Source organism: Vipera ursinii, assembly GCF_947247035.1.
Source record: "Vipera ursinii genome assembly, chromosome: 1".
NCBI classification, from domain to species: domain Eukaryota; kingdom Metazoa; phylum Chordata; class Lepidosauria; order Squamata; family Viperidae; genus Vipera; species Vipera ursinii.
In genome coordinates, this window is record NC_139512.1 from 7,128,663 (window position 1) to 7,144,330 (window position 15,668).

Genomic DNA, 15,668 nt, shown 5'->3' on the forward strand with positions numbered 1-15,668 from the left:
TCTAGCTAGACTCTTGTGCACATTCCTCCCCCCAGCATCATCTAACTCTAAGAGCAAAAGCAAAAGAAGACAACGGCTGCATCTCCATCTGTTGTCAGTGCAAAAACATCTGATGTTAGCAGCGTTGACATTGCAACCATCATAAATGTGAACCAGTTGTGTCTGAATTTTGATCGTGTGACCATGGGGATGCTGCAATGGTCATAAGTGTGAACAGTCTCTTTTTTCAGTCCCATTGTAACTTTGAACGGCCTCTAAATGAACTGTTGTAAGTCAAGGACTACCTGTATCTTGGATGATGCCAGAGATCTATGGGCATGCCGAATCTCTCTAATTTCTACGCAACGGTATTTTATAGGATTCAATAAACACCCTAAGACAGGGGTAGGCTACCTTGACTCTTTTATGACTCGTGGACTTCAACTCCCAGAATTCCTGAGCCAGCCATGCTGAGGGGACAGGGAGAGATTTCCATGCTGAGCTATGTTGGCTCAGGAATTCTGGGAGTTGAAGTCCACGAGTCATAAAAGAGCCAAGGTTGCCTAACCCTGCCGAGACAAAAGGTTGCTTGCTCATTGTAAATCATGAACAATAAAAGAACAGTAGTATAGCATGTTCTGTGGAATATAGCTAGTGTTTTGAGCAGGGGTATCAAACTGCTGGGCCTTGGGCCGGTTGCATCATGCAGAGGCCACGCTCACCCCAGCTCCGGCAATGTAAAAAAAGTTGTGATACCTCGCAACACATCACGTGACGTGGCGAGTTTGACACCCATGGTTTAGATTCCTGGTCCATGAATCAGTACTGGGCCGTGGCATGCCAGCAACTGTGCCACACAAACAAGCAAAGCCCCATCCATGAGATGCAGGCAGCACACAAAACCACACACCCTCCGGTCCGTGGAAAAACCTCTCTCCACAGAACCGGTCCCTAGTGTCCAAAAAGTTGGGGACCTCTAGTTTAGAGCTTCTGTGGAATACAGCTGCTGCTAGGGAAAATGTCCAGCTGCATGCTGAATTCTACATTAAGGACTAAGGATAACCACGTATCTCAAGGACTGCATGTGATCAGCCCAGTAGACAACACATGGATTTACTCAGACTTGGATCGTTTTATCTGGCACAGTCGTTGCCACTGTCAATTCTGTATCGGTATAATTGGAGTGTTTGTCAAAGTTAAGTCACAGTTTGTTGGCAAGCCTACTGTAGCTAATCTTAGCCATATTTTGTTGGCTTTGGGCAGTGTAGCAATTAATCAGAACCGAGCAGTTAATCAAATCCAGAGTTTCTGAACATCTTGAGCTAGCTGTGCCGGAGGAGTGGGGAAGACAGAGACATCTGCAGGGGGCCAAAATAGTCAACCCACAACTACACAATTCAAGCCACAATTGATGGGGGGCTGTTTTTGCTGTCATTCTTATAATTTTTCAATTGATTTTAACATCACTATGGAGTTTTTAATTTTTGTTTATATAGCCCCCTACAGTAAGCTGCTGAGAGTGTTGATTGTGGCAGGGTAGAACTGAATACAGGTGGTCCTCAACTTACAGCAGTTCCTTTAGTGACCATTCAAAGTTACAATGGCACTCAAAAAAAGTGACTTATGACCATTTTTCATACTTATGACAGTTGCAGCATCCCTATGGTCATGTGATGAAAATCCGGACACTTGGCAAGTGGCATGTATTTATGATGGTTGAAATGTCCCGGGGTCATGTGATCACCCTTTGTGATCTTCTGACAAGCAAAGTCAATGGAGAAGCCAGATTCACTTAACAACTGTGTTACTAACTTAACAATTGCAGTGTTTCACTTAACAACTATAGCAAGAACGGTAGTAAAATGGGACAAAACTCACTTAATAACTGTCTCACTTAGCAACAGAAATTTTGGGCTCAATTGTAAGTCAAGGATTACCTGTACTATACATACATACATACGTATGTACAGCACATACATACTATACATAAGAAAAAATACTTATAATTCCACATAACCATGCAACTATGAACACTGAGGCTGGGAGGAGATGATTCTGTATTATAAAACAGCCTTCCAGAGAAGCCAGATTAATCCTGACATCAATGTTCTTCTGGATTATTTATCAATTACATATATATTGAGATTGGAAAACCCAGCAGTTTAGCTTCTATTTAACTGTACTGTGATTTCCTGTTTTGTGTTGTGTTCTTCTTCCTTCATTTTTTATTTTCTTCTTTTTTTCTCCTCTTTTCCCTCTCTTTTTTATTCTCCCTGTCTCTACCAGCAGTTGACTTCTGAAGGAATTCCCCACAATGAAGAGGTTTATGTTGGCAAAGACAAGGAGACAGAGCAAGTGCCCAGTAGTTATCAGAAGGAAGAACAGGAAGGAAATCAAGAGCAGCAGAAACCACTATATACCAATTTGCTTGATTTTAGATGGGTAGGTGATAGCTCTTTCTTGTGGGAGGGGCAGGAACTTAAGTGTCTAGCACAGGAGTCTTCAAACTCGGCCCTTTTATAACTCATGGACTTCAACTCCCAGAATTCCTCAGCCAGCGTGCCTGGCTAAGGAATTCTGGGAGTTGAAGTCCATGAGTCATAAAAGAGCCGAGTTTGAAGACTCCTGGTCTAGCAGAAGGTATGATAACACAGACCTCATATATCATAACACCATCATGCAAAGTACACTGTGTGTATAATGTTAACAATGTTATCATGATATGCAATGACGTCACTTGACCCTTTGAGAATGCCCAGAGTGGTGGGGTGGGAAAAGTCAAGATAGAGACTATGATAGTACGGAGTCCCATCCTGATTTTACATGCACATCTAAGTTGAATCCAAACAAGCTATGTTATATGTCTATGGAGGTTCTCAGTCATCCAAGTCATGGTTGTCCCACAGGTGTTTTTTCACGAGACAACTTTCTTTTTTCTCTTTGAAGATGTTTCACTTCTCATCCAAGAAGCTTCTTCAGCTCTGAAGGATTTATATTCCTTGCAGACCGCTGGAGGCTTATCTGCGGTCTACAACACAGTCCTTTCAACAGTTCCAAGAAGGCTCCACACCCATTTGCACTACTCAGGTGACCCTGAGGACACAGATAAGCCTCCAGGCGGCTTATCTCTAAAAGAAGGCAAATGATCAGCTGTCTGCAAGGAATATAAATCCTTCCATTCCCCACGATCCAGTCAGAGCTGAAGAAGCTTCTTGGATGAGAAGTGAAACGTCTTTAAAGAAAAACAAAGAAAGTCCAGTTGCCTCGTGAAAAAGCCCCTTTGGGACAAGCTATGTTATGGTTCAATGTGCAAAATAATCCAACAGTAGTCTAGTTGTTTTATGATTAGGTTCCACAGGTCAATTAAACATTGAATGAATTCCATATTTGGGACACTCTTCATTTCAGTAGGATGCCCATCAGCATGGATTTAGGGTTTAGAAATGGCTTTCTTGTTTTACAAAGAGCTACTACTAGGGGACGACAGAGAATGAGGTGGCTGGATGGAGTCACTGAAGCAGTAGGCGTGAGCCTAAATGGACTCTAGAAGATGGTAGAGGATAGGAAGGCCTGGAGAAACATTGTCCATGGGGTCACGATGGGTCGGACACGACTTCGCAGCTAACAAAAACAACTACTACTTGTAGTAGTCATGACAGCTAAGGGTGGCTTCCAAGCTCAGAGATGATATCATGGGCCTAATAGAAGAGAACTGGTTCCTTCAAGTTTGGTCTTGAGGCTTCCCTTTGATCAACTGATTAGCTAGTATCAGAATCAAGTGAGAGCAAGTGCTACATGGATTTCTTGGTCAGACAAAGCATGTCCTGAGGTTATCTTATGAAAACAGAAGTAGATCATTCGTGCATGTGAACGGCCTCTTGAAACTAGTAAATGCTAAAGTCATAGAACACAGGAAAGAGAATGGTTTTTTTTTCATGTCTAGCTGACTCAGAGGCATTTGAACAGCTCAGGTTGGAAGCAAGAAGATAGAGTAGGTGGTGGATCTTTCACTGGATTTGGGGGAGTTGTTCCCAAGGGGAGGATCGTGGCACCTCTTGGCTGTCTTAACCACTTCTATTCCTGAATATTCTCCACAGAATATTTATTAAAAAAAAGTATTGTTCATCCTGCAGCTACAGGAGAAGGAGGAGGAAGAGGCAGCTCACCAGGATGACTCGAGTAGTGTGCTGGAGGATCTTAGCAGCCAAGGGTTATTTGCGAAACATTCAGCATGTGATGTTCAGGAAGGGCTTTGGCCTCCACCTGGGGACAACACTGAAGAACATCTGGAGCCCAGAGTGAATGAGGTAAGTATAACTGTTTATGAACTTCTCAGCTACAAGATGATGATGATGATGATGATGATGATGATGATAATAAAATAATAATAATAATAATAGCAGTAGTAGTAATAGGTGCCTTGGGTGCAATCCCAAAACAATTGGAGCACCACTTGAACACCATTGGCATTGACAAATTTGCCATTAGTCAATTGCAAAAGGCGGCCTTGCTTCCATCCTGCGACAATATCATCAAACATCCACATCTGCCTATCCCAGGTCCTTGGTAAGAACTCGATAGGTAGAAAAAAATGCCAAATCCAGTCTGAACATCTAGCTGACTGTGTGATGATTAATAATAACAACAACAACAACAATAAGAGGAAAGAATTACTATTATTATATCGAAGAAAAAGAACTGAAAAAAATTACGAAATACCACGACCTGGCCATCGAAACTGTGCGATTGTGGATGAAACGTGTAACAGTGATACCCATTGTCATCAGGGCACTGGGAACCATGTGCAAAAACTTTGCAAAATACATCAAGAAATTGCAGCTTCCTGCAATAGCTCCAGCAAAGCTACAAAAAACTGCGCTACTCGGAACATCTTATATTTTAAGGAGATACCTTGTTAATACCTAGGATGCTGGCAGCAACCCGTGTCAACCATTAGTGCCAGTCAATTTGAGTGTTCAGTTGACTGAGTTTCATGTTTAATGAATAAAAGTTATATAATAATAATAATGATGATGAAGATGATGATGATGTTGGAAGGGACCTTGGAGGTCATCTAGTCCAACCCCCTGCTCAGGCAGGAAACCCTATACCACAGGTCGGCAACCTGCGGCTCTTGCGGCTCCCACTTTCGGCAGCTTCCTCAAAGAGCGGCGCCGCTGCCCCTTCGCACGGAGGTACGCGCACACCTCCCCAAAGGTTTGGGGAGGTGCGCGCGCAACTCCGGTCGTTCGGAGAGGTGCGCGCGCACCTCTCGGAATGGGCAGGGGCGCCTCTCTTTTTGAGGAAGCTGCCACGGCCCGTCTGCGAAGCTGCCGAAAGCGGCAGCTTCGCAGACAGGCCGCGGCAGCTTCCTCAAAGAGCGGCACCGCTGCCCATTCGCGCGGAGGTACGTGCGCACCTCCGGTCGTTCGGAGAGGTGCGCGCGCACCTCTCGGAATGGGCAGGGGCGCCGCTCTTTGAGGAAGCTGCCACGGCCCGTCTGCAAAGCTGCCGAAAGCGGCAGCTTTGCAGACGGGCCGTCGCCGTCGGGCAACCGGGAACCGGTTCCATCTCATTTTTTAAAAAATGGCAGCCGCGTGCGTCTGCGCATGCGCAAAAAAACTTTTTGCGCATGCGCGTGCATGGACACACGCACGCGGCTCCCTCTTTTTTTAATTTGTGATGGAACCGGTTCCCAGTGGCTCTTTTTCTTTTTTAGGTTGCCGACCCCTGCCCTATACCATTTCAGACAAATGGCCATTCACTCTCTTCTTAAAAACTTCCAGTGTTGGAGCATTCACAGCTTCTGGAGGCAGGTTGTTCCACTGATTAATTGTTCTCACTGTCACGAAACCTACCCAAATCAAAGGGCAAAGAATGATTTACTCCCATGCCGACAATTTCATGACAACTTCCAATTTAGTCGACATACCCAAATTCAGACAAATCCGACACGTTTACAATGGTCTGATTCAAATAATATTTATTTTAAATGATGTGTCTTTCTTTCAGGTATCTTTGATAGATAGCTTTGAATCTGGTGGAAAACTCCTGCCAATCGCCAGTCTTTCCAAGTCCAGCGGCCTGGACAGCGATTCCGTGGACCATGAGGGCTACTATCTGTGTGCCGAGGAGGCCCTTTTAAAAGAATCCAGCGCTTCCACTGGCTACTATCCCTGCTATCGAACGTACGTGGAGTTCCCCCGGTACCAGCCTCCCAACACGAGTGACCACCGTGAGGAGAAAGGAGGCCCCCGTGATGCCAGCGTCCAGTGCGATGGGCTTCTAGCGGAAGAAGCTAATGGCAGAGAGGAAAGAAAAGTGGAAATGAATAATAACTTCAAAGAGCCTAACGTATCAGTGGCTCTCCGGGATTCTTCCCACGGTCAACCAGCTGCGGGCTCCAGGCCTGGATCTGGTGGGAGAAAGCTGGAAGGACCTGAAGGGGGACATCTGAGACCATCCAGCGGTGACCGAGAGTCGGGAAGCGTTCGGAAGGATCAAGAGGGAACTCTGAAGCCCCGTACTCCAGGAAACTCCCCATTCAAGTCAAGTGCAAGGCTCAAAACCTCCAAAGAGCCACCAGCCTCAATCCCACGGAACCATCTCCTGTTGCCCACCGCCACCGTCAGCAGGAAATCTCCCCAGAAACGGAAGCACAGAAGCAGCCAAGCAGATGAGAAGGAGCAGGCCACCCTGATGGAGCTGAAGCCGCTGCTCCATAACCAGCGCTCCCTGCCCCCGAGTCCGGAGGCGAAAGCGGGGTCTCCAGGGGTCCGCTCCTATCGCACACAGCAAGCAAAGGAGAATAGCCAGGTCTGTATGAGCCTCAGGGAGCCAAACATGGAGATTCTGGAAGGGGTCAAGTAGGTTTAATAGATGCCTGGCATTTAGGAACTCAGGCATATAGTCCTCGACTTACGATTGGCCACTTAGGAACCATTCGAAGTTACAACGGACTTCCTCAGGGCTAATTATGAGCCGGATCTGATAGCCAGGGCCCCCCTGCAGTCAAGTGGATTGCATTTTTGGATGGTTGGCAACTGACCCGCGTTAAGCCTGTTTGCAGCGTCCCTCGGGATGGGACTCCAATTTACCATGTTTTTTTGCAGGAAACCAGCATTTACTTCTGGTTTCCAGCAAAAAAAAAATGGCCCATTGTGGACGATGGATTTCCATAACAACCACGGTGTTCGCTCTACAACTGCCATGTTCACTTAACGACCGCTGGGGGGGAAAATTGTAAAATCAGATGTGATCACATGGTGATCTGCTTAACAACCAGCATGACTTACGACCATCCTTCCAGGCTTCTTGTTGTGGGAAAAGTCTGTCTTCCATCGCAACTCTTTTTATACCGCCAGGCTCAAAAACCTCCTAAGTTGTGTTTCTTTCTAAAAACAGTAACTTTGGGGGACACATTTCTTTTGAAAAATTATGTTTACTGAGTTCTTCTCCAAACGTGTGTGAGTTATCTTTTGATGGGCAGGATCCACACCATGATTTCAGGCAAAAGGTTAAAAGGCAAAAAGAAACACGGTGAAGCAATAAAGGTAAAGGTCAGGATTGCTCATGCTTTGCTGGAGGGTGCAGGAGTAACATTAAGTCTGCATTAACCATTGCTTTCATGCATGCCTTGCCTCAAAATACTGTACTAAGGAATGTGGCTGCAATGTTCAGCTGTCCCAGAGCAGCATACAGCTCTGGAGTCTTAGTTTGCTAAACCATTTGCATTTGTAACAATACTCTTTTTGCGAAGGAAAATACTGTAGGAAGCACTGGACGTGAAATATTACAAAACTAACAGAATAACAGAGTTGGAACGGACTCTCAAAGGTGCTTTTTCAAAAGGCAAACGATCAGCTTTCTGCAAGGAGTATAAATCCTTCCATTCCCCACCATCCAGTCAGAGCTGAAGAAGCTTCTTGGATGAGAAGCGAAACGGCTTCAAAGAAAAGTAAGAAAGTCCAGTTGCCTCTTGAAAAAGCAGCTTCGTGACCTGGATGACTGAGAATCTCTATATAGACAGTTGGAAGGGACCCTGGAGGTCTTCTAGTCCAACCCCCTGCTCAAGCAGGAGAGGCTGTATCATTTCAGACAAATGGCTGTCTAATCTGTTTTTAAAAACCTCCTGTAATGGAGCACCCACAACTTCTGGAGGCAAGCGGTTCCACTGGTTAATTATTCTCACTGTTGGGAAATTTCTCCTTAGTTCTAGGTTGCTTCTCTCCTTGCTTAGTTTCCATCCATTGCTTCTTGTACTGCCTTCAGGTGTACATATAAAGAACCACTCTTTGCTTTTGTTTCATTTGGGATCTGTTGAGAAACTTTCTTTTGCTAAGTCTAGACCCAGAAGGTCCAATTAATGATGATGATGTGATCCATTCAGTTGTGTTCAACTGTTGCAAGGAATTATGAAGCTAATTGAATGTACTTCTAGACCCAGAAGGTGCGACTAGCTTCACAGTTCCTTCAAGGAGTTGCCTTTTTTCTGGAATCCCTTGAGCAGAAAGTTGGAAGGAAATTCCAGTGGAGAGATGTAATAGATAGTTTTGGATTTGAAGAAGACCCACTGTTGTTTAGCTCATCTGTGAACACGGAAGTAGCTGTGGAAGTGCAGAGTATAACATTGGAAGGCCATCGTTAACAATAGCAATGAGTGTGTTACTCTGTGATGCCACTCACAGTTTTTCATCGGTTTTCGGTGGTATCTGTCTGAAAAATTGGTGTGGGCTTCATAACATGCTGTAGATCTGTCAGCTGATAAAGCTTCTAGTTCCCCTGGCTGGGTATCACAGTAAGGTAGGATTTCCCTCACAGCACCTTTGTAGCGATTGAGTGGATGGCCTTGAGGTCTTTTTCCAGTGTCCACCACAGAACAACCAGTGAGGCATATGACGGTCACCCATTCTGATGACATGTCCCACCCATCTCATCTGGGCTTTGTTCATCAGGGACTCTATGCTGGTGGACACCACACAATCCAGGTTGGAGACAAGGTCCTGCCAACAAATGCCAAAGATGGAGCAGAGGACGGATTCATGATTTTTAATGGACGGATGTTGAAAGTGGCTCTTTTCGTTGTCTTACAGGTGCAACCTGCAAAAGAAAGAACAAGCCCCAGCCCTCGGCAGCCGCCTTCTGCTGTGACCTCCACCGTAGCAGCTGAGTCTCCCCCGAGTTCTGCAAAGCCCCACACCGCCTCTTCCCGTCTCAGCCTCCACGTCATCGTCTCCTGGGTCTGGAAGATCTTCAAGAAACCACCACCAGCACAGCCGCAGCCTAGTACCAGCGGTGAAACGGAAATAGGAGGCAGCAGGCAGTCGTTGACCTCTCGGCTAAGACTATGGCTCATTCAACACAGCAGCCGCATCCACCCCAGGCCACCGTGATTATTGGTGATCCATCTCTGGGGACAGTCGGGAGACAGCTCCTTGGGGGATGTGGAATATTTTTCAGAAATGGATGGTTTCCATTAAAATCCTGCTTTCCTCTTTTGTGCCAAAGACAGAGGGAGCGTGGGAAAAAGAGAAAAGAGTGGAATATATTTGCTGTGATTATGAAGACACTGGGAGCCTCAGGGGTTGGACGTTGGGTGGGGCGATCTGGCTACTTAATTATTATGCTGCCCCACAAGTCAAAAATAGGCTATAGCGATCTCAAAGGTGCTTTTTTCAAAAGGCAACTGGACTGTTTTTTTTTTCCCTTGAGGAAGACGTTTCGCTTCTCATTCAAGAAGCTTCGTGGGAAGCTCATTAGAGCCGATGAAGCTTCTTGGATGAAAAGGAAAGCATCTTCCTCAAAGAAAAAAAATGGTCCAGTTGCCTTTTGAAAAAGCCCCTTTGAAACAACCGTGACCTGGATGACTAAGAATCTGCACAGACAGGCTAAAGCAGTTTTTCTCAGCATCAGCAACTTTAAGATTCGTGGACTTCAACTCCCAGAATTCCTCAGCCAGCATGAGGGGAAAAGAAAATCTGGCTGGGGAATTCTGGGAGTTGAAATCCACACATATTAAACTGAGGTTGAGAAACACTGGGCTCTGTTTTAAGATGGTGCTTACTAGCATTAGGGCTGTGAAAAATACAGGTTTGAAGAGCAGACTCTAATTTGAAATACATATAGGAATCCTCTAAGCTACACATTTTTCTAAGATTACACACTCACTACCGTTCAGTTGCCCTTCAAATCCAGTTTTCAGCACAACCCACCATGTCCCATGACTAAGAAAGGACTATTCTTGGCTCAGAAATGACCTTTTACCCATATACGCACTTAGACTGCATGGCACAGTATTACAAAATAGCCAGCCTTAGCCTCCCTGTTGAGCAAACTCACTCTGTGTGGTTCATTTATGCTTCAGTGTGTTGTATAAAAAGGTAGACAAAGGAGTTAATTAAGGTGCTCCTTTAACTAATTCTAACCATTATTTTGAGCCTGTAATGTGAATAGCCAAGGAGAGCTATTTAGAGGCTTCCCCAAATAAACAACATTTGGGGTTCTCAATCAGAAGGCAATTTTACCTGCCGAGTCAATTTTTACGGAATATCCCAGTAATTCCGTGATAATATTTAGTAAGACCAAGAACATCTGGAAAGCCTTTCATGTATCTTCATGTAGTGGAGAAAAAGGTTGGTTTTATATCTGCTTTCTAGAACTGACCTGCCCAATCTCTTATCATCTGAAGTGTGTCCTGCAGTCTACACCAGGGGTCCCCAACCCCCAGTCCCTGGACTGGTACCAGGCCACACAAACAAAGCCCCATTCGTGGAATGCAGGCAGCACACAAAACCACACACCTTGCGGTCAGCAGAAAAATTTCCATGTAACTGGTCCCTGGTGCCCAAAAGGTTGGGGACCTCTGGTCCACAAAGCTTATGGCTAGAGTCTAGACTCCCTCATCAGATACCCACAAGGTGTGGGCCAAAGAATGTCTTCCTCGCTGGGTATCCTTTATCCCCTGAATTTCTGAAAATGCTACAAATCCCCAGTTATTTTTATCAACAAGACAACATCTGGGTCCTACAGACCTCAGATAATTAAAAAAAAAGTTTGGGAGATGCAGCTGAGCAATTTGCCCTTGCCAGGAGAAAGCGTAAAGGTATGATGGCAGAGACCATGTGCGAGTAGAGAAGGCGGTGGTGGCGGTGGTGTGGTAGATGGAATGCCAGCAAGCAACTTCACCAATTTGCCTTCTGGTAAATGGGCATTTTGGGATTAGCCACGCTCCACAACTTCTGTACGGCAAATAGTTTTGTAATTAACTCAAAATTCCAGAATTACAGTCCCCATTCAAAGACGATAAATGTACCTCCCTTTGGAATCATCAAAATTTGCTAAAGGCTCTCCCAGAAGTAGGTCAGCATATCAGTCATGGGGAAGGAACTAGGATCTTGTCCTACCTGATTGTTTTACAATACAGGCAGTCCTCGACCTGCAAGCACAAATTCAGCCCAAAATTTCTGTGAATTTTAAGTGACATTTAAGTGAATTTTGCCCCATTTTACAATCTTTTTTGCCAGTTAAGTGAATCACTGCAGCTGTTAAATTAGTAGGGTGGCTGTTAAGTGAATCTGGCTTCCCCATTGACTTTGCTTGTCAGAAGGTTGCCAGGTGTTCACATGACCTGGGAGCATTGCAAATGTCATAAAATATGAGTCAACTGCTAAGCATCTGAATTTTGATCATGTGACCCTGGGATGCTGAAATAGTCGTAAGTGTGAAAAACGGTCGTAAGTCCCTTTTTCCAGTGTTGTTGTAGCAGACTTTTTTCAGCCAGCAGACTTTGTGCTGTTAACTGCAGGCAGTCCTCCACATGTAATAATAATACTAATAAAGTTGGAAGGGACCTTGGAGGTCATCTAGTCCAACCCGTCAGGCAGAAAACCCCATACCATTTCAGACAAATGGCTGTCCAGTCTCTTCTTAAAAACTTCCAATGTTGGAGCATTCACCGCTTCTGGATCACATATGATCCTAATGGAGCCTGCCCATTATGGTCATATGTTGTGACCCTTGCAAATTGAGTTGATCATACAATCCATCCGATTTTACAACCTTTTTTTGTGGTGGTCATAAAAATCCCCGATTGTTTTTAAGCAAACCAATTGGTCGATATGGTGTGATTTTTTTTTTCAAAACTGGAAGTTACTTCCAAGTTTTCAACAAAACTGTTGTAAAGCACACTCACAGAACACTGCAAATGTCCATAAATGTTGTGCTGCCAAGTGCCCCAAAGTATGGTCATGTGACCTCAGCTCTCTCCCACCCCCCCAAAGTATTAGATCTTCAGAACCAGGCCATGGCTCCCATTTTGCAGGTCAAAATTGTCATTCTGAACCGTTGCTAAGTGACTGGTTGTTAAGTCAAGGACCACCTGTATGCTCATATACTGATTCATGCAGGCCTCATTTCAGAAAAAAGGTTACAGGAAATCTCCAGTTAAAGGGATCAGGCAACAGATACAGAAGAGCCACTGGAAGACTGCAAGAAAATGAACTGACACCATAAACAATATTGACTTAGTTAGACACAATGAAAGACACTTTCCTGGTTAAATCAGGCCTTGGATTAGAACTGGGAAGATAATGATCTTTAGGAAAAGGAACATAATTCAATGTCATAGTCACTCTTTCCTTGCAGAAGGACTGATCCTAAAATTCATGTGGATCAGGGAATAGGCAATAGGAAAGGTTTTACTTGAGAACCCTAGGAAATCACTGTTGAGAGTTTGAAACATTGGGCTACATAACAAACTCACCAAGACTTCCGGTGGCAAGGCGTTGCCGGAGGCAGCCATTTTTTGGCTGTCAGCCTCGCGGCTCTGTAGAGCCGCCGAAAACAGCACCGATCAGCTGTTTCGGCGGCTCGGGAGCCCCCTCCTCGGGAGAAGAGGAGGGGGTGAGTGCCCAGGTAGGGGTAGAGCTCTCCAGGGCCGCCAGAACTTAAAGTTTTGGCGGCTGAAGGATTGAGCCCCCCCGAAGCCTGGGCATGCTCCGGACTGCAAGGCGCCTCTGCTCCGGGCTTTTTGGAGCAGAACAGGGCGTTCGCAACCATCCCTGCTAGCAAGAAAGAACTTTGGAGAACGAGGACGCAGGCAGAGCGATGCAGGAGATTTTGGTGAAGATGGTCTTTTGATCTTTAACTCAATGGACTTTGCTGAGCTCGTAAGTTGACGTGCGTAGCTAACAATAGTGGGTGAAAATGGCGGCTATATCTTCTAAAGTTCCTGCTCTGGTGCAGCAGTCTTCATTGAAAACTTTATTGTCCCCTGCACCCGTATCTGCATCAGCCCTTACAGTAAAAGATTTGCAGAATGTGCTGCAAGAGACTATGGAAAAGCAAATGCAACAATTTGCTGAGATAATGGACAAAAGGTTGGAGGAGAAGTTAACAGAAAAATTAGCTAAGGTTATGGATGAAAAGATTACAGAGAAATTAACAGAAATGAGAGCAGACATTTTATCTGCATTGCAAGGCATGGCTATATGTATTGAGAATTTGGATGAAAGAGTGGAAGATCTCAGTCAAAATGATATTAGATTGGAAGCAAAAATGACAGAAACTGAAAATGTGGTAGAGAAAATTGATTGTGATTTGACCTTGACACAGTATTATCAGATGGAGTTTGCTTTAAGGATTAGAGGCTTAAAAGAAAATCCTAAAGAAAATTTGAAGAAAATAGTTTCTGAGGCTCTGGAAGGGGTGCTGGGACGACCAGCAGATGAAATAATGGAAGATATAGATAAAATTTTTCGTGTTAATTCTTGGATTGCAAGACAAAGGAAATTACCCAGAGATGTGGTGGTTTATTTTACAAAGAGAATGATTAGAAATGAAGTTATTCAGGCCTCCTACAACATTGATTTTGTAATTGCTGAGCAAAAAGTTTTGATTTTAAAAGAGATCCCTCCAAGAATTTTAAGAAAAAGGAAGGAATTTGCTTTTTTGACACAAGAATTTAGATGATGTGATATCAAGTTTAGATGGCAGATACCAGTGGGTATGGTGGTGACCTATGAAGGTACGAGGCATCGTCTTACTACGTTGATTCAGGCACGTGATTTCTACAGTAATGTTTTAAAAGCAGCCCCCATACCATTTTTGGAATCTACAAAGAAGAAAGGTGAGAGAGAGTCTCAACGATGCAGAGAGAATCTACAAGGTGCTGAAGGAATAATACAGACAGATGAGAAAGTTACAGGAGTGGATCAAATTTCAGTATCACTGGAGGAGGCCGGAAACTGGAAGAGGCGTGCTGCTTCTAGATGAATGAACCAAGCCTGAAGATTTAGTTGCATAACTGAAGGAGATAATAATGTAAGAAGGATTATGGGAATTGAAATTGTTAGAAGGGCTAAATATTTGGGGATATACTTTTCACCCTTATAAAATAACTATGTGTTGTAATATTTTATGTTGCTTTAATTTTAAGATAATTATGAAAAATTTAATTGGGAAGATTTGTAGTAGTGCTTACTGAAATTTTGTAGGTTATGATTTGCTATTTGGTTGGTATGTATATTTATGGTGTGATAAGAAGGTGGATATTCTGTTCCAGGTATACACTTTGTGATATGCTCTGGTGCAACTCTGGGAAAAATTATAGATGAAAGTTAACTTGTAATATCTTTATGGGTAATAATGAAACATGTAATAGAAAATATAAGAATGATGTGACTATATAAAAAAAAATTTAAGTTTGGAAAGTAGTGTATGGTATTTTAAGCTGTATAATATATTAGGAGAAGGAAAGGTTGTATAAACTTGGTTTTAGTATGGAAATTTAAAGCCCAGTTGGAAAGAATAGTTTTTAATAATTGATATAAAATTGTTTTGTCTGTGATTGTTCTTATTGGGTATTATTGATATTATTGTGGTGGATATTAAATGGATGTTGAATTTAACTATGGCAGTAAGATTTCTAGTAAAAAAGTAGAATTACTGATTACAGAAGAATGGACTGTAAAGTTTTTAATTTCGAGGATATGGTAAAGATCTTAGTGCACCTGAAAGACTATTTGTAACAGAGAGATACCACGGAGCAAATATGGGACTAAAAAGTATTATTTTGCATTTGAATAATTACTGATATGATATATATACGTTTGGAGTTTATCTATATGAGTTAAAGTGCGATAGTTTAAATAGTTTAGGATTGTTTGCATAAGTTAGATTATGATTGTTTGTATTTTTATACCCTGTACTCAGCTCTGGGAAGTCGGGGGAGGGGGGAGGGGAAAGGGAGGGAGGGGTTGGGGAGGGCTGGAGAGTGGGAAGAGGGGGGGAGGGGAGGGGGTTGGGAGGGGTTTTGTTTTGCTAAAGATAAAATGTATTGTAAAACTTTTCAATAAAAAAAACAATCTCACCAGTCTGTCTGGTTAAATAATATCCGGAATGAAGTATATGTATGTCCAGTGCTTTTTTTGTAAAAGAAAAAGGTGCCGGAACTCACACATGTCATACAACCCGCCTTGCCTACCCTACAAGGTTCCATCCAAAAAAGGTGCCGGAACTCCGTTCTGAGCATTCTATGACAAAAAAAGCCCTGTGTATATCACTCTGGTTTATGAGCAAAAGAAAAAAAATCAAAACTAGGTCACAATAGAAGCAACCTGGCTACAAATAGGATCGTGTATATTTTTATATATCGTATCTGGCAATTTTTGCACAGGCAACCCAAATTATAC

At 43.6% G+C, this 15,668-nt stretch overlaps 1 protein-coding gene across 1 annotated transcript; it reads left to right on the forward strand.

The window, feature by feature from the left end:
• The first annotated feature begins 2,161 nt into the window (after nucleotides 1–2,161).
• Nucleotides 2,162–9,596, forward strand: LOC310641483 (uncharacterized protein). The gene is made up of 4 exons (XM_083364576.1): nucleotides 2,162–2,421; nucleotides 4,113–4,286; nucleotides 5,992–6,795; nucleotides 9,072–9,596. Exons 3-4 carry the CDS (start codon nucleotides 6,307–6,309, stop codon nucleotides 9,369–9,371), a joined length of 789 nt encoding a protein of 262 aa, XP_083220702.1. The 5' UTR covers nucleotides 2,162–2,421; nucleotides 4,113–4,286; nucleotides 5,992–6,306; the 3' UTR covers nucleotides 9,372–9,596.
• Nucleotides 9,597–15,668: the final 6,072 nt, after the last annotated feature.